Source organism: Aptenodytes patagonicus, chromosome 5, assembly GCF_965638725.1.
Source record: "Aptenodytes patagonicus chromosome 5, bAptPat1.pri.cur, whole genome shotgun sequence".
Lineage (NCBI taxonomy): Eukaryota > Metazoa > Chordata > Aves > Sphenisciformes > Spheniscidae > Aptenodytes > Aptenodytes patagonicus.
The window spans coordinates 48,024,685-48,048,109 of record NC_134953.1 but is presented as its reverse complement, the minus strand read 5'-3'; the positions used below and the strand labels follow the sequence as shown (position 1 = coordinate 48,048,109).

Genomic DNA, 23,425 nt, shown 5'->3' with positions numbered 1-23,425 from the left:
CTGTTTTGTGCCTCTTAAAAAGACATTGATAATAATTCATGACCCATCTATCCGGCCACTGGATAAAATAACAGTAACTCCCAGCATCCCGTATGGATCCAGGGAAATAAAGGCTACAGATCTATTGTGAAATAGCTCATCCATTCATAGGAAAGCTTGAATTGTGGAGATGAAAACCTATTACTTCCATTTCCTGCGTGGTTTTGGATTAGTCAATAAGCCATAGAAGGTAGTTGCTGGATCTCTGTGTTGCGGCATAAGAAAAACAACAAAGCGTTACATAAGATAGAGGTGTTTACTCGCAGCAGTCCTGATTAGGAAATTAAACAAAAATTCTGAGGTCGAGAGTGTCAGGGTAGAGTTCAGAGAAGCATCTGGACACCTGAAGTATATCTAAGCTTCTCTGATTTAAACTCTCAGGAGATTTTCAGCAGCACGTAGCTTTGGCCAGAGTAGAGCTATTTTGCAGAAAAATTCCCTTATGGTCATCTTGTGGGATTTTGTCCAAAATTCCCAATCAGTGTACAAGTCCTGGAAAATTAGCACATGTACATATACATGCATGTACCTGCACAGCAAATATTTTTGCTGGCCTAGCTTGCCTGGTTAAATGTATTTGCAATTATTTTACACAAACGTAGTTGCCAGCTTACCACTTAGCTCCTCCATTAATTGCCTTTTAATTCCCTTACAGGAAGGAACATCCAAATTTGCGAATCTGGACAGCAGTGTGAAAGAAAATCAGAAAAAGACACAGAGGCGACTGCAACTTCAAAAAGATATGGTGTGTCTGGGGTCCTTTTCCTACCCTTTTTGAACTGGTAACATGATTAATCCTAATTGGTGAATTATATAAGAAGCAAAATCTAGAAAGGTATTTAACAAAGCGAGTGTGCAGTAGGTAATGCTCTTGAATGTGCCCTCTGTCAAGCAAAACAATCACATCAATGCTATTGATTAGCAGATACAAAGCAAGTGAACCAAAAAGTTTAGACTGAATATGCATTCAGAATGTTTGTCCCTGTAAATATATGCCCAAAGCTATATTTCCCTTATGATGTGCATCATAGTAAGCAGGGTAATACTATTGTGTGTCTATATATAGTGTGCATATATATAGACAATCCCACACATGCATACATCTGTATGTATAAACAGTTACAAAGTGGGATTCGTGCTGTACCCAGCTCAAGCTGTATGGCCTACGCTGAGCTGCCAAGCTGTAACAGCTATGGGTTTTAGTGCAATTCAGCTGTCATTTTGCTCCAGTAACACCCATCTATGTACTGAAATGCTGGAGGAAATGGATATGCAAAGCATCAGCACAGCCAGTGCATTCAGTGGTCTGATGCTGAGAACACTCAAAGGTTTCAGGTTTCGGTGGATGTACGCAGGAGCCACGTTATGTTCCCTGGTGCCAATCTTCCCCTGTCCCCTGCAAGGGGATAACTGGGTGTATAGGCTTGCTGCTCCCGTCCCCACTTGCATTTGCTTCACATCCCAACCAGCTGTTCGGGATGGACGCTGGACACTGAGCCAAGGGTTTGGCCTTAGTTTCAAGTCTTCCAGAAATTTACTAAACCTGTCATATAAAAGGGTAATAAATGATTGATGAATATAAACATGTGTTCATCATTTCCAACCGTCCTGTTTCTGTCCTGCAAGAAAGAATTCCATTAACTACTCTTGTTACCCTTTAGAGAGAAATATGGGGAAAGACACACAGTTTTCATGTAGTAAAATATGTAATTTAAGTACGGGAATTCTTGTGATAAAGAAAATTAGCTCTGGCCAGAGCAGAAATCTCATTTACCTTTAAATAAGCTCATGAAGCTTCTGACATACCAGCTTGAAAATTGCACAGACTTCTACAGAGATTGCTTTGTAAAGTGTGTCCGGTTTCCAGTCTGCTGGTGAAAATGGCTTTTGTTTCACAGTTGGCAAAGATTTAAAAGGACAGGGGGAGAGAAATCTGGGATAGGGAGTCAAAAGTGCTGAATATGATTTTTTGTTTGTCTATTTGTTTGAGTGGAAAAAATATGGATCCTTTTGGATGGTAGAAACAAGAATTTTAGTCACAAGTGCAGAAACAGCCTGAAGTCTACAACTGCTAGCAGTCTAGAAAGTTTAAAATTTTAATAATTACTATTAAAATGCAGTGAGTAGCTGGGGAAGATGGTCACTTCTTAGAGGAAAAAACTGTGACTTGATTTGACTTGACTGTTACATGGTATAACATCATTAAGTAAAAATTCACTGGAATGAAGCAGAGAAACTGCTTACACAGGCTAGCCAGGACCATTCCCCAGCTTTTTCTCTTGTAGCAGGTAACCAAGGGATCCTGTCCCTGGTGCTCAGTACTTCTTCCATAGCAGGGTTTCCTGGTGACCCACTATTAGAAATCAGTGTATGGTGGCAATATTGTAATATAAAACCACTTGGAAATATCTGTGAGAGCATCCTGCTCTTATTAGAATTTGATTTAAATTCTAGATTAGATACTGAGGATGATGTAATGAAAGAAAACATAATTTATAAGACCACTGTTTCGTTAAGCAGACTACTTTTATTTCATTTTCTTATACAGGAGTATTCTAGCATTCTATTACCATTTCTCAGTCAATTAATCCAACATTGCTCTGACCATTTGCAGGGAGTAATGCAAGGCACGGTACCTTATCTTGGTACCTTCCTCACTGATCTCATCATGCTTGACACAGCCCTCCAGGACTATATTGAGGTAATTTGGGGCAATTTTTTTAATCCTAAATATTCTCCCTGCCTTCCCGGCACTGAGTGTGTCCGTTCCTGTATCTTCCACTGGGTTCTTGTGCAGTTCTTAAAAATGGAGGAATCTGTTTTCAAAAAAAAGGAGGCAATATGCAGTTTTATTAGCAACAAGAATCTTGTGTGAATTTGAGTGCAGTTATCTCAAGGGACAAGGTTAGCATTGTATTTTGTCTGGTTTTCTTAGGTTAGAAAACGAGAAAAAAGTAGGCTTTCCATTATTCTGTTTTATTTTTCTGAAACATTTTAGGTGTAAAGATTTCTGTGAATAATTGCTAAAATACACAGAATCACAAATTCAGCTCTTCAGACTGAACACTGAAGTGCTTCAGTATTGACTCAGACACGTCTGAGCCCTAAAGTGATTAAAGACTTGTTTTTTCATTTTTCTTTAGCTGAACAAGCAGGGAGAACCAATCTAGCATAGGAATGGAAAAAGGATTGCAAGAGCCTCGTCGTTTAACAGAAACTGAGGGTGGAGCCAGTTTTCAAAGGTGTTTGTTTCAAAGGTTTTCAAACACCTTTGAAAATTGGCCCCATTAATGGAAACACTTGAGGAACCACTGCTGCAGGCGCTCAGCCTTCATTGTGCTGGTATTTATGATAAGAATGGGCAAATACACTTCCCCCTGGGCTGGTAATGGTTGCTGGTTTGTTTGGTTGTTGTTTGTTTTGCAAAACTGCACTAAAGCAAGCCTGTGTAAAGTTGTTACATATCCATTTTCTTTTCGGCAGTTTCCCTTCTGTCCATGCTTTGTGTTCAGTTGGTGTTTCTGAAACTCACTGGGAACACTGCTAAACTCACAACACAGGCAAAAGCCGAGTCTGTTTCTTGCATGCAAAATCCCACTAGCATTCTTCAGACCTGATCTCGACACAGCTTTTATGAGCATTCTTGTATTGGGCTTTTCTTCTTGGGCAGATTGCCATTTAGGCCATGAGGACAGATATCCTTTGGAGGCTCGGATATTTGAGTGATGTGGTTTTTACCAGATCTGGAAACAGGTATTTTTAGAAGGTCCTTGCTCAGGGCAGGTCTGTGCTTTACATCAGCCTTGCTGCTTCATCCTGTTTGTGACTACATTCAACTGAGCATGTGCTCTTCTACTCTGATCCCTTCTCTTTTCTTCCAACAGGGTGGCCTGATAAACTTTGAGAAGAGGCGGAGGGTAAGTTGAATATTCTGTGATCTTTAGTTTACTGATGCCCTCTTCTAGAGCATTCTCTTGGCGAGGCCTGTTGTCTTTGCTCAGGCATATACAACAGCCGCTAATTTTAATGCAAGTTATTTGTAGTTGAGGAAAGAATAGATCCCTGAAATGCTCTGAGCCTCTGCCAAACTGTGAGGGGTGGCGCAGGAAGAGAACCTACTTTTTAGATGTGTGCAATAGGGGAAGAGGAGCTGTAGGCCACTTACTTCCATGGAATTTACATCTGGGGCATGCACATTCCCTCCACTTGGTGTTCATGGGAATACGTTACATGTGTATGTCCTATGTGTTGAGAGTGAATCAGACCTGGTGGCATGAGACCTTTGCTTTCCAGAAGATACAGTTTGTAAACATCTTCCTTCTGCTGCAGTAAACTGTTTGTAGGTAAAAGGCTGCAGAGAGCGAATTAGGTACACGGGACTGAGAAATAAATGCTATCAGTCTTTCCTTTCAGCCTGATCCTTGCTGGTCAGAGATAAGTAACACTATGTAGGAGTAAAGGTTACATCTGTCTGAATGAAGTCGTGCCAAATCTCCCTTCTGGGGTCTGAAAGCAGACTTGGATTTGGCTGCGATGGAGCCATTTCCTTCCTTCAACTGCTCCCAGCTCTATAAACCACTTCTTGCACTTGCCTTGTATGTATAACTGTACGGCTCAAGATACTAATAATGAGATACACGAGCTTCTCCATGGTCATCACTCCAGCTTCATAGAAACCAGTGGCAAAGCTGCCCTCTGAACCATGCTGAGTACCCAGCTCCATTCCTACATCCTGATTCTATAACCTGCTCTAACACAAAGGGGGTTTAAGAATTATTTTGGCAAAGTGTGTATGCAAGTGGTATTACAGAAGAGCAGCACATTCTAGTCACACATATTAAGGGTAGCATTTTATGTTCCTCTGGTGCAAGTGTGAGTGCACAAAGTGCGAAGCTGGGGAGGATCAGACTCTCTGCTTTCATCGCAGGCACCCCTAATTATTACTCTTGCTTGCTGTCTGAGAACCACCTAAGTACAGAGCATGATTCTTCTCTCGGAGCTGGTCTGGCCAGCGCAGGGGTGAGCGGGTAGGGTGATTTGAAGAACTTGTGACCCTTTGCTACCCTTGTTCCTAGAGGAACAACCAGCAGTGCTGCCATTTGGTGGGTTTGCACCAGCATCGCACATTGGTTAGTACTTGGGAGAAGCTCTGTGGTGAAGTGTGGTTCCTTGTGTTTGTCTTCTAATTTGTGCATGTCTGATAAAATGTTCACATTTCAATGCACATTATGGATGCTGGGGAGAAAAAAAAAAAGTCTTCATTGTTTGAAAGACTGGTTCTTGATATAGTCAGTTACTCAACTGAAACTGAACTTCAGGTCAAACTAAGTTTGTCTTGGATCTGTTGTTGCATATGTTTAGTATATGAATGAGTATGTTTGGCTTTATTGTGTTTTCTAATTAGAATTTCTATTTGATTATTTATTTTCTTAGGAATTTGAAGTAATTGCCCAAATTAAGCTCTTGCAATCTGCATGTAACAGCTATTGCATGACACCAGACCAAAAATTCATCCAGTGGTTCAGGAGACAGCAGCATTTAACTGAGGAGGAGAGGTAGGTTCTCAGTCCAGCTGGCGAAGCAGGCTTTTCTTACCCCACACCCACCTGCAGGTAGGTTATGTCAGCCTTTAGCTATCCTCTTACAGGGATTTACATATACTGCTGCTCGAGGAGAGTGGAAATACCTCTGCCTTCTGCTAAACAGCTGTAGAAAACCTGTTGAACACTTTGCAGGGTTTAGTTTTGAGATTGGAAATCAGGCTTCTGACTTTGAAATATGATAGTCTGTTGTGTCTGGGCTGTCTGTACACCCAGACACAGGCTCAGAAGTCAATCCTAAGGGATGTCAAGATGCAGTCACTGAGCTTTTGGCTGGTGGATGCAGGCAGCAGGTAGCCATGGCAATGCAGAGCTCGCTGAGCGCGCTCCAGACAAATGTCTCCTGGCCATTTGGGGTGACTCTTGCAGCCCTGCTGAGTTCTGTGGTACTGCACGTGCTGCTAGACCAACTCAAGACAATTTATTTACAGCATTTTAATATCTCCAGTAGGTATCTGAATACTACTCTGCTGCACTGTCTAAGAGTGTAAGCATAGATACATACTGCATTGTACTGAGTCGTCATAAAAAAAAGATGGCAGCTTATCCAAGATTCACATGTTAAGTATTTTCTTGATTTTCTTTAAAAATAAAATTATGAAGGTCATCAAAAAACCATGAGTTTTTAAAACTATTATAAAGAAGTAAAATACCCCCTTCACCATGGTAAAATGTGGACAGAGCTATGTTCCTCTCTGTGGGGTTGCAACCTTCTATGAAGTGGGAATAACTGAAGGTTTCTCGAATTTCTTGAATATTGCTACTCCTGAGAGATATAACTAATAGTATTGTCTGTAAAAATTAACCCAGTGGCCTCTGTTCTGCAGTTACAGACTTTCACATGAGGTTGAAGCAGCTGCTGACACTAGCACCACATCGCCAAAATCTCGGAAAAGCATGGTGAAGAGGTTCAGCCTGTGAGTATGACGGGGCAAGGGGCATTTGGTGTGTTAATTATGAACCTAAATAAATCAAACAAGCAGTACTCATTTCACCAGCTGAAAAACCTGGCTGGGGATCCAGACCACTGCGTACTTCAGTCTGAAGCTGTCCCTTTCTATTGTTATAAGTAGTCATGAGGATTATTAATGATGAAAGAGATTAGAAACAAACAAGCCTTCCTAAAGTGTCAGAAAAAGGAACGATTTTAGTGCTGGATTATAAATTCAGTATCTATTGTGTAATAACTTCCCTGAATGCAGTAGCAAAACAGAGTAAATGAGGATAAAATCTGGCCTATTATTAGTCTAATTTGCTATACACATGCAAAAATTCCTTGCAGGATTTTAATATGAAAATTAAGGTTAGCAAAAAGGCATTTGATAATGGAAACAATCTGCCTAACTGCCTTCAAGTTAGAGAAGGAAAAAAATCACGGGGACGTGGTCCAATTTAGTCGAATACCACAAAGATTCAAACAGGAGGTGGGTGGAGAACAGGGGCATGCAGCTAAGCACACACAGGAAACAATACACTAGCAGGAGTTCAGGGAAAGCTGCAGGGAATGAAAGCAGAGATCAAGGACCAAAGTAAAAATATCTTAAAAGGTGAGAAATTTGAACCTGATGCAAGAGGCGGTATGAAGGGACTCCCACATACCAGTGGCATGATCAAGATGAGGGGGGAAATGATGAATTTAACAGCACTCAGCTCTTAACTCTCCTTTCCTGCTTGGTTCTTGTACCTAGTTTCCTCAGAACAGCCAGCAGGCGTTCACTTCACATCAGTGCTACTGCAAGTTAGGGTCTGAAACAAGAATAGATGTTTTCAATCTAGAGTTTTGAGTTCTGATACTCAAAAAAATCCAGGCAGCTGTTTGGAAAGTGTTTTGATTAGTCCATCCAAGTTGGTGGCGATACGTTATGAGAACGTGAGCTTTGAAGATGACAGTGCCTGAACTCTTGGTGGCCTCTCATTTGTTTCTCCCTTGGCGCGTGCCTAAGCTGTGCGTAAGAATTGTCGCTGCGGAGCACAGGCTTTGTTCTCTCGTTTCTGACTGCGTTTCAGTGCTGTAGTATTATAATTTACCGTATCAAGTTTGTTTGCACTATGCAGTCTTTGTCTAAAGAATTGTTTCATCTGCACTCAGAATGTATTTTGCAAATTAATACTGTAGAAAAGACTGGCATAATTTATCCCGGAAACAGTGAGTGACACCTCTCTAAATTGTTTTAAATCGTTAACTGCATGCTGACATAGCATCTAATTCACCTTGCTGCTCTACCTTGTATGTTATACAGGTTTGTTTCCTTTGACACTCCTTTAAATTTACTTGACCTGCATTTAGAAATGCGTCTCAAAGAGGGAGAGTCTATAATTTACACTTTCTTGTGATGTCCACATTGCGTACATGTCTGTTTAGAGTCTTAGAGAGAAATTGGTATCTGTGGCACCTATACTGAGTGAAAGAATTTGCAGTGGGGATGAATTTGCCTTTTGAAGACCTTTGCCCGGTGTATGGCCATGCATTACCTTTCATGCACTGTTTCACTTACTCATGGCAACTGAGTAGGTCTTGAGCTGCCTTGTGTCAGAGGGACCAGGGTGTGACAGCAGTGTGCAGGAGCGCGTAAGGTGGAGCCAGCTGCCATGCCTCTAACTTGCCCCTCGTCCCTTGGTTTGTAAATGCATCAGGTTTACAATCAATCATTTCCTGGCAAGTGAGTCTGAAAATTTAACAGACTGAAGAGGAGTCTCGTTTGTGATACTTGGGCATTAGCTCCGATTTTGGCCTTGCAGCTGGTGGGTATGCTAGGTCAAGAAGGTACTGTGTTAGTGTGTAACAAACTCTCTTGACAAACCATATAAACAACATAGAGGAAATGAAAACAATAGGCCACTCAAGATAGGAAAACAAAACAATACGTAAGATTTTTTGAACCAAGGGACAGCTTTGCTCAGCCCAGCTCTGTTCTGCTTTCACTTACTGGCTATTACATTTTCTTTTCTATACTAGACTGTTTCTAGGCTCTGAGGTGATCGCCCACAGCACACCCATCAAAGAGCAACCCAAATCTACTCCAGGTGGGAGCTCTGGTGAAAGCACGGACTCGGCCAGTGTTTCATCATGTGAGTTTAATCACTCTGAATCTGAAGACGTCTGCATCACTCCCATAGGCACTCCTGATGAGTCTCAGAAAAAGGTATGATCTGAGCCTTGTTACCAGCATAAATAGCCTGTGAGAGACTGTCGACACTGCAGGCAGGCCCTAGACGCTTGCCCAAGCCTGTTGGTCTTGACTAGAGCATTGCTTTTAGTGAAATGGAGAGTCTCTAGAAAGAAATGTGTAAAAAGGGAAGCAACTCAGTCAGGATTTTTGCACAATCCCTTCTATGTTGCCAAGATACAAGGCAGACTGAAGTTCTCCTTCCCTGAAACTAGATTTTCTTGTGGTGCCTGGCAGTGTTTTTTGTTTAGGTGAGGCCCTGGAGAAGCATGAGGTTAATTTTTCTTTGTCTCTCTCTGTGCTTTTTGAGAGGGATGGGCCAGGCTAGTAGCGTTTCTACCTTGGAGCCTGCGGGAAGTGGGGTGAGGAGCCTGAGCATCACACTCGCAGATGGTGGTGCTTCTGTCCAGCACATGGCAGCGTGACGTTAGCAGTGACAGGAACAAGAGGATTTATATGCCCCCACAACCAAAAACAAATGAGATGGGAGATGGGATCAGCTGAAGAGCAACAGCTAGTCATTTCCTCCTCGAATATCTCAGATTTGATGAGTTGTTCTGCTGTTAGCAGCCTGCTGCTGTGTCCATCATGCTCAATCAGCTGTGTGCATTAGTGACAGCACTGCAAAATCCTGGGGAAGGCAGAGCAGCTGCAGTTGACCAAGTGATAGGCAGGTAAAGTCAGAGCTTGCCAGCCCTGTGGGTTTGACCTCCTGTGAGCTCCCTACTGCCAAGATGAACACCTTGCCTTGGCTCACTTTAATTCCACTGGGGAAGTTGGGGTGCGGTGTGGTGCTGCTGCACCTCCTCCTGCATGCCAGCTCACTCTTAGCACACCCAGTCAGTGTCTTACACAAAGGCACTGAACCAGTGTGCCAGGAAATCCCTTGTTTTGCAGAGAAGGCAAAGCCCTTTGCCCCGCACACTGGCAGCTGGAACACCCCACAGCAAAATGAGTGTAAGGCCGAAGCTGTGAGTGCTCGTGCTGAGAGCAGACGGGCTGGGCGTGTGCTGATACCATCCAGAGAGACAAACTGTAATGACAGGAAACGCAGAAGGGATCTGATGGGGGGATCCACAGGGACATCTTTCCTACAGACTCTTCCCTTTTGAAGTAAATTGTGTTAACTGTATTGTTGAAGCCCTTTTTAGGGATGTTTTGCTGGAGAGTGTTATATTGGGGTTTAGCTTATGGCTATTTTAAATTAACTTGTACTAAATGTTCTTAAACCAAATGAAGCACGAGGTCCCAGACACTGGCATCCATAAATCATTTAAACTGTTTAGCTGGAGCAGTTGTTACAGTGATTTTGATAAGCAAGTTGTAGAGGGAAGATCCTCTCAGCAGTTTTTGAGCAAGGCAGATGAAGAGAAAGGCAAAACCCTGAGCAGCAGGGGAAGCAAGGAGGCAGTTTCCATCGAGGAAAGAATATTCAAAGGGAAGTGGCAGAGAGGGAGGCGTATGTGTATTTTCACCCCAGTCTAGTTCCCCGTGTAAAGGCTCCGACCTGGTGCAGGAGCCACAGTGCCCGTGGCATGCTCTGCGGCTGGCTGCCCACAACCTGATTCTGTTCGTTGCATCTGCTGCCACCTCCTGGCCTGCTCTTACCGAGAGGCAAGAGCAAACAGCGCACAGTGTCTGGCACACCGAATTGGAAATAAGTTTTCATTAAAATGGTGAAATTAATCAAATGAAGTTCACTTTTTCTGGAGGCAAGGAATACCACTGCCAGCCTTCTGGACAGAGTGCAGATGACTGAGGCTTTGAATGTGCCTTTTGCTTTCTCAAGTTCTTCCTCCAGAATGACACACACAGACATACAAAATGTCCAGTTTATGACTGTTTTTCTTTCTTTCTTTCTGTTGTGTAGCTCTCCGAATCCTCCGAATCCTCCTGTTCCTCCACCCATTCCATGGACACATCTTCCTCGGGGGTGTCATCTTTGATCTCATCCCCTCCCTTGCTGTCCTCCAATGACAAGTGCTCTGTCTCCATGACACCCGTTACCTCAAAAGTACTGCCTCCTGTTTACAACCAGCAGAACAAAGATACGTGCATCATCCGGATCAGCATAGAAGACAACAATGGCAATATGTACAAGAGCATCCTGGTGAGTGGCGTGGAACAGCAAAATGCTGTTATTGTTGGTGATGTTTTCATCCAGGGTGACTTAAACAAATGGTGCTTTTAGTTTTGAAAACACCTATTCACTGAGCCAACTAATCAAACCTGGCTTGAAAGGGAAAATGACAAATGTTACAATTCAAAATATGTGGAGCATGGTATGAATGAGAGGTTTGAAAATAGGATCTTTGTGGAAGTTTCTGATCTTGAAATTAAAGTTTTTATTTCATCAGCAAGTTCAAGGTGAAGCACTCTGATCAAGAGCACGCTTTGCTGCTCCTGCCCTTCTGCTATAGTGCTAGCTGCTTTTTCTCTAGCTCAGAATTTGCGTGCGAGTTTTGACACAAGATGCCACGTGCCAAGTTTTGCCTGGAGAAGCTTTCCCAGAAGCTGGTTTCGGGAAATAGGGAGCTGTACGCGAGGAAGCTGACAAGCCCTTTAATTATGCAGCTTCTCTCTGCGGCAAAGGTTGCCAGACCAGCAGCAACCAGTGTTCAGATGTTTCCCTCAATGCTGGTCCACGGAGGGATTCTGGCAGTGCCAGGCCAATGGTCAAGGGAGTGCAGGGCCTGTGCTGGACCGTGGGTGACGTGACTCGCCTGCATGCAATCTCTACAGGTACCTGATGGAGACTCAGCTGCTGAGCAAACACTTCAGGTCCCTCAGGTCCTGGGGGGAACAAACACACAGGAGGGTAGTTCTTAGCACCGTATGATTTTAATGGTCTGACCTCCCCAAATTGTGAAGAGCTGTTCCCCGAGGGCCTGACAAATTCGGCTACTGGTGAGACAAATCTTCTTTTTGACTGCATAAGGCTCTGGAGGGAGCCCTGTGTCTGCTCCGGATGCACAGCACTTCCACAGCAGACAGTAAACCCAGTTACAAGGCCAAAAATCTTTGCAGGATGTCAAAGAAAGTATTTAGCACAGGAGACTGCAGATTAATTGATGTCTGCAAACAACAGATGGGGCAGCTATTTATGTGGACTTTAATGGCTAGTGAGAACATCTCGTCTCTCAAAGTGTTTGCTCGGGAGAGCAGACGCTGTGAGTTACTGCTGTCTCTTCTAGTACAGTATCTGTCATCTTGAACTAAAAAACCACCGCCACCAAATGTCACAAATACCACGTTTTAGTATCTAGCAGTACCTACTACTTCGTTACTGACCCATCGTATTTTTTCAGTTCTCTGAAATCTTTTCCAAGACCAAGCAGTCTGCAGAAAGGCAGGCCTTTGCCAATTATTAAATCATTATATAAATTGAATAAGCACAATCTCTCATTGCAACTTTATCTTTCCAGCTAACTAGCCAAGACAAAACTCCCGCTGTCATCCAGAGAGCTATGTTGAAGCACAACCTGGAATCTGATGCAGCTAAGGATTATGAGCTTGTACAGGTCATCTCTGAGGACAAAGGTAGGGAAGCAAAACTCTGCTGCTGCTTTAGAAGTTCTGCTGGATTTTGAAGGGAAGAGTAAAATGTGAAGCAATGTTAGAAATGCCATGGACATGTTGTCACAGCTGCCAGTGAGGATAACCCCTTGGTAACTGGTGTGCAGGGATGATTTATCATGGCCTGTCAGCACATCGCTTTATACAGGCTGGGCTCACTCATGGGTTGCCAGGTAGACCTTCATATGTGCACTGCGACTGTAGAGCCATCGACCAAAAAGCAGCTGCTCTCTCTCCCTGAGCACAGCCTGCCACAGGGGTCGGGTGGCAGGGTCCGACCTCCCCAGGGATCAGGGCAGGCCGGATCCTACCGCTGTCACCGGGCTGTGCAAACAGCTTTCGGCTCAGCCTCCTCTTGGAGTGGCTGCCAGGGCCTCTGCCAGGCTGGATGTGGTCTGGGTTTGGCCTCCACTGCCTGCCCTCTGCAACCCTAGTCCCCCTTTTTTTGTGGGACAGCTGCTGTGAGCACCACCTGATGCAGCTTTGGCTGAAGAGGCACAGCAGAACAAGGGAAGGGGCCCAGCACTGCCTGGCTGTGTATGCTCTGTTCACCCGGTCACTGTTCTCTCCTGGCTTTCCTTCTGCTACGTGCAACACTGCAAATTAACACTTGCTCTGGTCCCTCTTTTGCAGAGCTGGTGATCCCAGGCAATGCCAACGTGTTCTACGCCATGAACAGCCATGTGAACTTCAATTTCATCCTGCGGAAAAAAGCGTCAGTCAACGGGCAGGTGAAAATGAGGAGCCGTTGCAGTCTGACACTCCCCAGAACTGCCAAACGGGGGTGCTGGAGCAACAGGCTCAGCAAAATTACACTGTGAGGGAGACAAGGCCACAGTGAGAACTGGTTGAGAACTGTACCTTTGCTACCATCCAGTATTACAAAAGATGAATGTGTCAGTATTCAACTTTGAAAATATTTGAGGCTGAAATGCAAAGCGAGCATTTGGTAGACGTACAGCCAGAGATACGTGTTTCCCCTTGCAGCCGGATATGGACAGACAAACACGGATTTATGGGACAGGACGGACTGGAATTTTTTTTTTTGTTTTGCACATTAGCCTAGGAAGGTGAGACCCCCAGTTACGAGGGGAAAACAGGACTGCAACGTTTGTCTTAAGAACACCACACAAGCCAACTCTTTTTGTGAGAACACATTTTCCCTTTGTGCCAGTATTACACAGAAGAAGGTCTAAATTTATTTTTATAAAACTGGAGAAGAAAAGTCTCAATACAATTCTGCCTGAACCAAGGAGGAGGTCCCAGCCAGCCTCCAGCTGACTGATTTGCCAGCCTCCAGCTGCCCTGGTTTGCAGAAGGTGTGGGTGAGCTGAGTGCCACTAGCAGTTGCTGCCTCCAGGAGGCATTTGCATTCATGAAAAAGCAGGGTGGGTACGTCCCCAAAACACTCATCGCTGGAGACAGCAGAAACTGCAAGTGTGTGTATTGCTTTCACACAGCTGGCAAACTTCTTTTTGCACTTGTTTCACGCCAGAAAATTACCTATTTTGGATTTTTTTTCCAAAGAACTTTAAAAGAATGGACTGCACTTGCTTTTGGATGAATGTCATCGTTTGTTCATGAACAAGGCAAACAAACACTACTTGTCTGGAATTAGGTCTTGTCTTAATGCCACTACAGGGTGGTTTTCCTCTTACTTTGCTAACCCATTGAACAGAAATCGATGCCTTTTGCATGTACTCTGAAATGACTGATGTACCTCTTTGTAATGTGCAATTACTCTTCAAGAGCAAAACTTTTAACTCACGTTTTCATTCATGAGGGGCAACTACATGACCTGTTATTTTAGAAGTGGGTAATGAGAGGAGATAGATAGCCAGGTTTTAAGCATTACCCCAACCAACCAGAGATTTTTATATACTTGTAGCATTATTATGCATAATCTACAGGCACCTCCCTTGTTCTTTATATACATCTATTAAATGAATTTCCTGACATGGTACATCCTTTCAGCTAGAATAAAGAATTTGGCTGGAATAAAGAATTTAATCACCTGTTCTCTGTGAAACTTTAAATAACATACTTCTTGAGTCTCTTCCCAGAACACAGGCCTCCTTGAAAGGATAGTTAGATAGGTTTTATTTTAAAAAGCCATAAATAAGACATTGGATTGTAAGCAGCCCTTCTGAACAGGCTGTCTTTGAGATACATTAGTATTAGTTAAAATAAACTCAAATACTGAATTGTATACCTGCCTCAGCCTTTTTTCCCACCAGTTCCATAGCACTAATTTTCAAAACTGGGCTCAGATTACATTAACGATCAGTGATAAACTCATGCTGGAAAACAATGTTAGGTTGTACTACGTTTTACACTACATGAAGATTTATCATCACCTCTGTTTACAAGTAGCACCATGCAGGCCCTCGTCTGAATAGTCCAAGAACTCCAAATGTATTTTTATTGAGAGGGTGAAGATGTTGAGTTTGTAACTGAGCCTTAACCTTTGCCCAGAGTTAGGGCAAGATTAAAATAGAAGTTCAGTTTTCTTTGCATTTCAGTGTAAGCATGCATTGACGTCTGTATGGTATCATTTGTAAAGTATAGCATCAAGGTTGTATGTCTGTATTAAGCTGAAAGTTGAATGTTCTTGATTTTAAAATTACACCCTCCAAAAGGTTATATATGAAAAAGATTTTTTTAATTGCTTACCTGTAATCTTTATATGATAAGTATATAAACATTTTTCCACTAATATTTGCCTGGAGTTAATCTATTTTCTTCTCTTAGGCTTTATTACTGCATGTCAAGTTGTGGGGTTTTTTTACACCTCACACCTCTCCTCTCCACTTCCCTCACTGTCACTGTCTTCGCTTCCTTCGCTGTCATTCTCCAACTTCATCACTTTTACTATTTTAATTGTTCTCAACTTCTTCCAGCTCCCACAACTCACCTTCCCTGCCTCCAGAGAACTTGAAACACCACATTTTACCTGTATTCCCTTTAGCTGTAACCCTTCAGCTACAACCTTCTTTCAGCGTTGTTTTACTCCAGTAACAGTTTTGTATTGTTTGTAACACTGTCAGCATTACTGTTGTGCACTTTTTTTTAATTCCTAAAAGTCTTTATGAGGACGGCTTCTGTGTTTCTTCAGCAATATGGCTGGAAGGGCTGTCCAAGTAAACCAGTCTCTCACCTACATTACCCATCGAGTGGCAGCAGCTAACCATGAGCCATACGTAGTCCGGTCACACGCCGTAGGAGTGCAATGAGCTTGTTGAGAGCTAAAGGTAAATATCAGCAAAGCAAATGCCATCCCAGTGCATCAGTCATGCACAATCAACCTGCTATTGCGATGGAATATTTTGTGCTATTTTTTGAGCTTTCAGTTGTAACTAACGGGGTGACTTAGATTATACACAAATTTTACAGCTTCTTCATGAAATCTTTCTCTTTTGGGTCACTGAATGATTTCTGCAGCAAGTTAATACAAAAAAAAGTTGTTTTGAGTGTTTCCATCTTTTCCCTGTTGTCTCCATCATGTCATGTTTCCTCTTGGCCTCACAACTGTTAGCTTGTTGGGGTTTTTTCCCTCCCCTGCACACAATACAAACATTTGGAGTTTACACACACCAGCTGCTGCTTCTACCTTTTAGCACAGTCCTGCTTCCCTCAGACCGCTCCCACAGCTGACCTGCCACTTCACAAGTCACTTCAGCATTGGGGGAGACTCCTAATACCGCCAAAGTCACACTGCGAGTCCCTGAACGATGGCAGTCGCCTTTGTCACTAAAGGGCCTCTCATGTTACAATAGCAAAGGCAAAAGAAAGATTACCCTGAATTTAAGCCGCCTCTTGCTTTTTTTTCTTACTTAAACTACCTAGGGAGACAAAATGCAACATTACAAAACCTTACTCTATTTCCTTCAGGATAAATACAATCTATTTGTGAACTAGGAATTTTATATTGCCATATTGAGATTACAACAGCACTTTTCCTTTCTTAAACAAAAGCGAAGACAGAGTTCTTAGGTTATGGTGACAGGCCCTAAAAATTATCTGCAATAAGTCTGCTTGTAACCTTTCTTGTGAACAAGCTGCCTTTTCAGCTGGCTTGCTACTTACACTTTGTAAAACCTGTTCCTAGCTTCCACTGGTCTGTCACCATGCTCCCTGGGGTAGGCACTGCTGGGTGCTGGCATCAGCTGGGGGACTCCTGGGGCTTAGATCAGATGCTCCACAGCAGAGCAAAAACCCCATACCAAATGGAGAAAAAAAGGGAGAAGAAAGAGAAAAAAAAAGGGGGGGGGGGGAAGCTCTCTGTGTTTCATGAAGCAGCCTGGCAAATTCTTACTTATCACTTGTTAAGTTCTGCTAACAGAAACTCATTTTCAAGATGCATGACCAAATGCATGACCACAGTGTGAGGCACCTCCACGTTTGGGCTGTGGGTGCTAAACCTGCGGGAGGCTCAGCAGGGATGCGCCTTCCATGCCTGGGCTGCACCATATCCCAGGATGGCGCAGTCCCTGCCCTGTGCACAGCAAACAGCCGTCTCGGCCACAGGCAGAAGGCTGGTTGAAGCCAGGGCTCCTACTTGCGCTCAGTTTTGAAGCCCATTAGATGAGTCAAAAAAAAAAAAAAAAGTGGAAAGTGGAAAAATATCAGAAAAACATAGAAGTGTTTCAACTGGCTCCTACTTTTCCAAAACACTGTTAATTTTGAGTAGGGCAAAGCCTGGGCAACACCTGCCAAGGAACTGAAAACACAGACAGGGAAAAACAGCACTTGTCATAGCAGGTAGAACCACTGGCCATCCACCACATCTTGCATATGTAAATAAATAGAAAAGTGTGTGTACACATATAGGTAAAAGAACAATCAGCTAGATTGAGGCCATGTCTGCTCTGAAATGGACACATTCATTTAGTTCATTACATTTTTATTCTTAATTTGTTTCCCCCCTCCCCTGAAACAGCCATCAAACCCCTTATACCACTCGCTTCCAGAGTCAACTAAAAGAAAAAACACACACAAAAAAACCCGCAAAAAACCCCAATGCTGTTGCCAAGATGTTTTTAATAAACTGCTACTGCTCTACTTAAGGAAAGCAAAGTTAAATAAAACTCAGGCTCCCTGAGCATCCAAACCAGCTCCACTGACAGCATAATTTCCCGACAGCACTGTTAGTCAGCTCCATCCCACGCGAGGCGACCGGGCTGACACGTCCGTAAAGCAGCTTTACCTGGTGGTCAGCACCAGCCACATCCAGCCTCGCACCCCTGCCCTCACCACGTCTGCGGGACTTGCTGCAAGGCTGGGGTAGCCCAGTGGCTCCAACACGAAGGCTGTGCAGGTGATGCAGAGACCATTTTTATCATTTGAATGAGCTACGTTGAGGTTAAAAAAAGCAGGGGGCCTCAAATCCCTTTTTTTTTAAATCCATTATATATTTCCTGCATGGCCAATACAGCGATGCTCCTCACCTCCCTGGGGAAGACACCAAAGGAGTAGCTGTGAGGCTGTGCCACAGACCACATCCCCACCCACGACCCCAGCAGGACACAAGCACAGTGAGCAGCTCCAGGAGCTGGGCTGGCACACTCACCCCCAGGGCGTCAGTCCCTTCCCTCTCCAGCCCCCAGCACAAAGTGGGGAGTACCGTGAGGAGCACCAGGGTCGTTTTCAGCCAAGATGTTCATGGAGAAAGTACTTCAATAGGATCATGAAAGGTCAGAAGAGGAACGGTTGGAAAAAACAGGGCTCTTGCTGACACAGGTAAATCACTCCCATGGTTGGGGGGAAGAGCGGCCTCTCTCATAGACACAGAGACAGGTCTTTCACAGAACAAAAAGCACATGAGGGTGGAAAAGATACGCAGTGGTGATGTATATGAACACAGTGTAACCATAACGAACCTTTACATGGAGAGGCAGCCACAATATCACATCAGAGAAACGACACCAGGCCAAAGGGACTCACCCACCCAGCGCTGGCTCATCCCTGCTGTTCTGCCAGACTCAGACGCACATGCACGTCACAGTTATCTACAGCGACACTTGACACTATGCTGGATGCTCACCAGTTCACAGATGTCCTGCTTCTGAAGGCCACAGCAAGTTTCTTACCAACATCTCTGGGATTGCCATGCTCAACAGTGCTTCAAACAGGTCAGACTTGCCACTTGTAAAGCAAGACCTGAGGAGGAAGCAAGAGGGCTCGTCAGAGAGGAAAAGGCTGTGCATGGTGGCCCACAGCAGACCTGCTCTCCATACTCACCATGTCGCATGGGTACCTGCTCCAGCATGGACAGCAGGTGCTTCCTGGTGGTAGTTGCAGAACAGGCACATTTTATGGCCAGTGACTCCATGGTAGAGTGACACAGCTGAAAAACTCTTGAGCTGGCCTTTCCCAGCCACAGCTACTCCCACCCAATGAAGAATACACACAGCTGCTCATGTTGCACCAGGTTCTATATATTATCAGACCGGCTGACAGGTAATAACATGTCTTCTTTAGCAGAAAGCACAACATTGATCAGTAATTATTAAAAACAAACAAAAATTTTTAAAAAAACAGCTACACATACTCAACTGCACAGATCCGCCAGCAGGTGAGTCTCTAGATTGCAAGTCCAGGAGGGCGTTCTCCCACTGCAACAGCAGCCTGCAGGCTGAGGTCTGTGCCAGCTAACCTAAACAGTGTAGTCCATGATCACCTGGCCTCTGAGAAACATTTAAAAAAAAAAAAAACCAACCACCATACTCTGCTGACATGTTAGCCAACAGCAAGTACATCAGAATTCATCAAAAAAGAAAAAAAAAAAAAAGACGTTTGCTCCTCACATGAAAAAATATCAGGACAAGTTGCCTTTCCATCCTGTAATGCACAATTCTATCAAGGCTGTCAAGAACAGTACAGTTGACAACACTAACATTTCTGTAGGTTTTGTTTTGTTTTTATAAAGATAGTATCAAGCCGTTCATAACCAAACTTTTAACATTTAAAGTTCCTAGAAGTCCTACACTTGGTTTTCTGGCCTAAGTAAACAGGCCTGCAAATAGGTTGTCAGGCTTTGTTTTCCTGAAGGAATAAATTGAGGCAGGGGGTGAAGCAGGACATGACATGGACTAACTCCTCCTGTGTTCCCTTCAGACAGCGCAGAGACAAATAAAACCAGCAACCTCCATTTTCTCTGCTAGCTTCCAAGACTTTAGACATGCCAAGACATCAGTTCTGGATCGGGAGGCCTGTTTAGATGGGATCTAGCAAGTTTTGAAACTTATGGAGGGGAAGCCAGCAATAGTTTTCTGCAGAAGTGCGATGAAGGAGATGACCCTACAGAGGAGCGCTGCTCCAGTACATTGAACATTTTTGGAACCATCTTGATTCCCCTTGAAAAACAAAACCAATAACCCAAACGCTTGCCTGCAGTTTCTCGCAGTGAACAGGGTTATAAAAGCCTACAAACCTACAAGGCGTAACAGTTACACAGCAGCCCAGTTACAGCTATCCAGAAAGGTATTAACACTTGTACACCTCTATATATTAATCTTTATAAATACAGTATTCTACATGAGGAACTGTAGAAAGACGTCATTCAAGATTTTTTTTTTTTTTTACAAAAGCTTGCGAGGGCTTTTGTTCAGATCTCTGCCTTTTTTCTGCCAGTCTGGAACACTTGTTCTTTTTCCTCCCTCATCTCCCACCCAGTCCTAAGCGGCTTGGTTAGTTGTAACAGTCAGGTCCAACCACTGTGCTTTGCCATTCGAAGCAGTGGGAAGGAGACCACATGAAGAGCTGCTCTACAACTTTCAAGGGTGAAAAGCTGAAGTGTGAGGCAGGTTCAGCTGTCAACAGAGTCCCAGGGGAAGTGGGCAGTCATAGTTCATCCCTGGAGGATGGCGCATTGAGAGATGACTGGGAAGGCAGGGCATCCTTGTTCTGGGCGTCACTATGGATCTTGCCCTGCTGCCGGGATTTCCAGGAGTGTGTTCTGTCCCAGTCCGTTGACACGGTCTCGTTGTCCCAGATTGTAGAGGTCTCTGTGTCGCTGAGGTAGCCTGGCTGCCCTGTGTAGTGGGTGGGGTAAACAAGCAGGGGTTCTGCTGAAAAGGCTTTCAAGTCTCTGGACTCATAATACTCCATGTACTTCGCTCTAAAGAGGGTAGAAAAATCATCAGTAACAGAGTGAATGTTCATCAGTGCCACTGTTTGTAACTGCAAGATACAAGCCAATCCACCAAGCAAACAGGTCCCAGGGAGTGGAGGTAATTGCTGGGGTAGGTCTAAAGCAAGTCTGACTCTCTACAGCCAGAAACACGTGCCTTACAACTACACACCACCTATACAACCAAAGCCTCCGCTACCAGAGATAGCCAAGTGTCTCAGAACCAGCCCACAAGCCCTGCACCAGGTAAGGACAATAACTGCTCCGCAGCAGGTCTGTCACCTCCTTTGACCTGTGTCAGGAGCTCTGCTGCAGACAACCAAAAAGCATGAGGAGTAGCCCTGTCCTCCACCAGCCAGGCTACAGAAGTGAGACACACCAACATGATCTGGCTTAAGATCATTCACAGCAAGACCCAGCTCATGTCAACCCCAGCAATGAAGGCATCCTACTTACACAGGGTGCTTGTTGTACATGACTGGCAGAAATTCGTCTACTGGCAACATCTTGCTGAAAGGTTCAGCTCCGATGAGTTTCTGAGCCCCTTGGAAAGAGATTGCGTACCCCAGGGTCCAGTACGAGTAGTCAGCTTCCACCAGGTTCATGACATTGGGAACTGCTTTCTCAGGCTCCTGCACCTGCATCCTTTTCCGGCCAATGTAGCTTAAAGGGTGAAAAGACCATGGAAATTGGAACCAAAGCAAATCCGCAGCAATTAGGACCACAAGACTGTTCATGTCAACCAGGGAAGGACAAAGGGTCAATCCAAGAAGTAATCCCTGACCAGGCTCACAGATTTCTATCCTGCACCACTCCCAGACATCCAAGTCTTAACCCAGTGGGTGGTATAGCTGTGAAAGACTTCATAAGGGAGCTAAGATGACACAGTCCAAGCCTCAGGACTGAGCTGTGTCAGTTCCTCTGTCACAGCAGCATCTCCAGACACTGTTGAGATCAACCAACACTGCCCAAAGGGTACACAATACAGTCTGGGCATTCCAGCATCAGCCTGCCCCAGAAGGCAGATCTGATGATCCCTGATGGGAAGAGCCACCGAGAAGTCTCTGCCACCTTCCCCTGCACTCCAGCATTAACCTGCATCTCTATCGTGATACAGCAGGTGCTGCTGACCTCCCCTGCATGCCCAGGAGTTCCCAGATGGCTGAGGGCCAGTTACTTACATAAGCTCCCAGTCTAGCTGGGCTTGTTCAATGTCATCCATCAGCTTCATAAGCTTCCTTTTAAACTGGTGTTCAAAGCGCACATCATCCTCAATAACAAGCGTCTTCTCCAGTTCTCTGTTCACCACCTGAAACAAGAGGGTTGAGAAGTGATCACAGTGGCACACGTGGGCCACTCCCTGCACCCTGAAATTGTTGGGGTCATCCTGACCTGGCACTGTCTTCTAGACCATGCAGGCAGGGAGGCCGATGAACCACTCCCAGATTCACAGCTCAGCTGGGAGAGACTGCAAGAGCCGCTGAGAACAGTCCTGAAAATACCCTGTGGCTGAGCATCTGCAACCCAGAAAAACCTCTCCGTCTGATGTTGCACCATCTAGAACCCACGAGCTACGATCTAGCATGACCACAGCAACCACCTCCTCAGACAAATGTGCAGGAGCCTTTGATGCCAAAGCTGCTGTTCAGAAAAACCTCTTTGTTGGAAGAAAGTGTTCCTGACGTCTGGGAAGCAGGACAATCTAGCATATCCAAAGTCTGGCCCTGACAACTTGAGAGAACACACATGCAAAGGTGTCCTGCATGTAGGTTCCCATGCTATCATCTGACTGTTGGTGATTTAGAATTCTCAAGCCCAAAAGCATAGCCTGACTTCTCCATACTGAAGTCACTCCTGCTGGCTCTAGGCTGTTTGATCAATGCCCTGCCCTGCTGAGAAGTGCTGCAACTAACACCTCTGAAGGCAGAGGGCTGTCTGTATTTGGGTAACCACTGCCATTGCCCAGTCTTCTTTTAGCACAAGTCTTTCTCCCTGCCTCCACCACACCTTACTTGAAATAATCCCTCCTGTCAATGTCGGGCTGTGCAACTCCAGCATCTCTGACCAGCACAGCCCAGATCCTCTCAAGTGTCACTCCCCAGGTGACCAGGGACAGATGGAAGCTACAGCTTTTACCACCCAAACAAGATCTCATAGCTTAGGTAACAGAGGTCTCTACTGTTAAGAATATTTATGATATGCCAACTCAAAAAAGCCAAATCAGCAGAGTCACTGGAACTTGCTTCAGTCCAGATGCAGAACAAGGGGAAAAAAAAACAGGTTTTTGTAACACCATTTGTTCTTCAAAACTTTCTTGCCTTTCTCCTAAGCAAACTTGCTCCAAGCAGGCTATTGGATGGATTGCAAAAACAGTCATGAAAATATTCTGATAAAAATCACTCAGAGCTGCTGGCAAATGGAAAGCAGAGACGAGAAAGCTGAACACTGCGTTCAAGAAAACCCCTATGCATGATCCCCTACAAACCAAGGAAAACAGTTCCACCCTACACTTCCAGAAACCTGCACTGTATTTGATGCTCTGCCCTAGGACTGGCTGTGCGCCATCCTATTGTGCCTGCCCACAGCACCTTCCTGCAGGAACCCTGAGGCAGCCACAAACTCCTTACCTCCTTCCAGATATAATAGTGACTAAGGAAGCAGCCGATCTCTCCCCTGGTTAGTGGCCTGGAGGAGTATGGGTCCCGGTAACCCGGAAGCATATCGATGCTGAGAGCTTTGAGCTGACTCGTGTTCAGTGCTCTGAGAAAGAGAGAATATCTATCACCACTTAAAAAAATAAGTAAATTCAAGTCAGAAACAGATGCAACATGGGAAATGCTGTTGATGTTAAGAGAAAAGCCGTATCTCAAGAAATTCCTGCACTTGTTTCGCTCAAAAACCCAGAGAAAAAT

At 44.5% G+C, this 23,425-nt stretch overlaps 2 protein-coding genes across 3 annotated transcripts in view; one reads left to right on the top strand and one right to left on the bottom strand.

Annotated features, from left to right (window-relative positions):
• Positions 1–14,591, top strand: part of RGL1 (ral guanine nucleotide dissociation stimulator like 1) — an 83,754-nt gene extending 69,163 nt beyond the window's left edge. Inside the window, exons 10-18 of the mRNA XM_076339586.1 lie at positions 695–784; positions 2,654–2,740; positions 3,924–3,956; positions 5,473–5,594; positions 6,467–6,556; positions 8,596–8,782; positions 10,677–10,916; positions 12,232–12,346; positions 13,016–14,591. Of these exons, the coding sequence (XP_076195701.1) occupies positions 695–784; positions 2,654–2,740; positions 3,924–3,956; positions 5,473–5,594; positions 6,467–6,556; positions 8,596–8,782; positions 10,677–10,916; positions 12,232–12,346; positions 13,016–13,203 (1,152 nt within the window). The 3' untranslated portion in view covers positions 13,204–14,591. The remainder of the gene's footprint in view (positions 1–694; positions 785–2,653; positions 2,741–3,923; positions 3,957–5,472; positions 5,595–6,466; positions 6,557–8,595; positions 8,783–10,676; positions 10,917–12,231; positions 12,347–13,015) is intronic.
• Positions 14,592–18,798: 4,207 nt separating this feature from the next.
• The window catches only part of COLGALT2 (collagen beta(1-O)galactosyltransferase 2), a 60,399-nt gene continuing 55,772 nt past the window's right edge, over positions 18,799–23,425 (bottom strand). For both annotated transcript variants that reach the window (XM_076339584.1, XM_076339585.1), the window contains exons 9-12: positions 23,141–23,273; positions 21,695–21,822; positions 20,970–21,176; positions 18,799–20,501 (exon numbers count right to left, since the gene is read on the bottom strand). In XM_076339584.1, the coding sequence (XP_076195699.1) occupies positions 20,225–20,501; positions 20,970–21,176; positions 21,695–21,822; positions 23,141–23,273 (745 nt within the window). In that variant the 3' untranslated portion in view covers positions 18,799–20,224. The remainder of the gene's footprint in view (positions 20,502–20,969; positions 21,177–21,694; positions 21,823–23,140; positions 23,274–23,425) is intronic.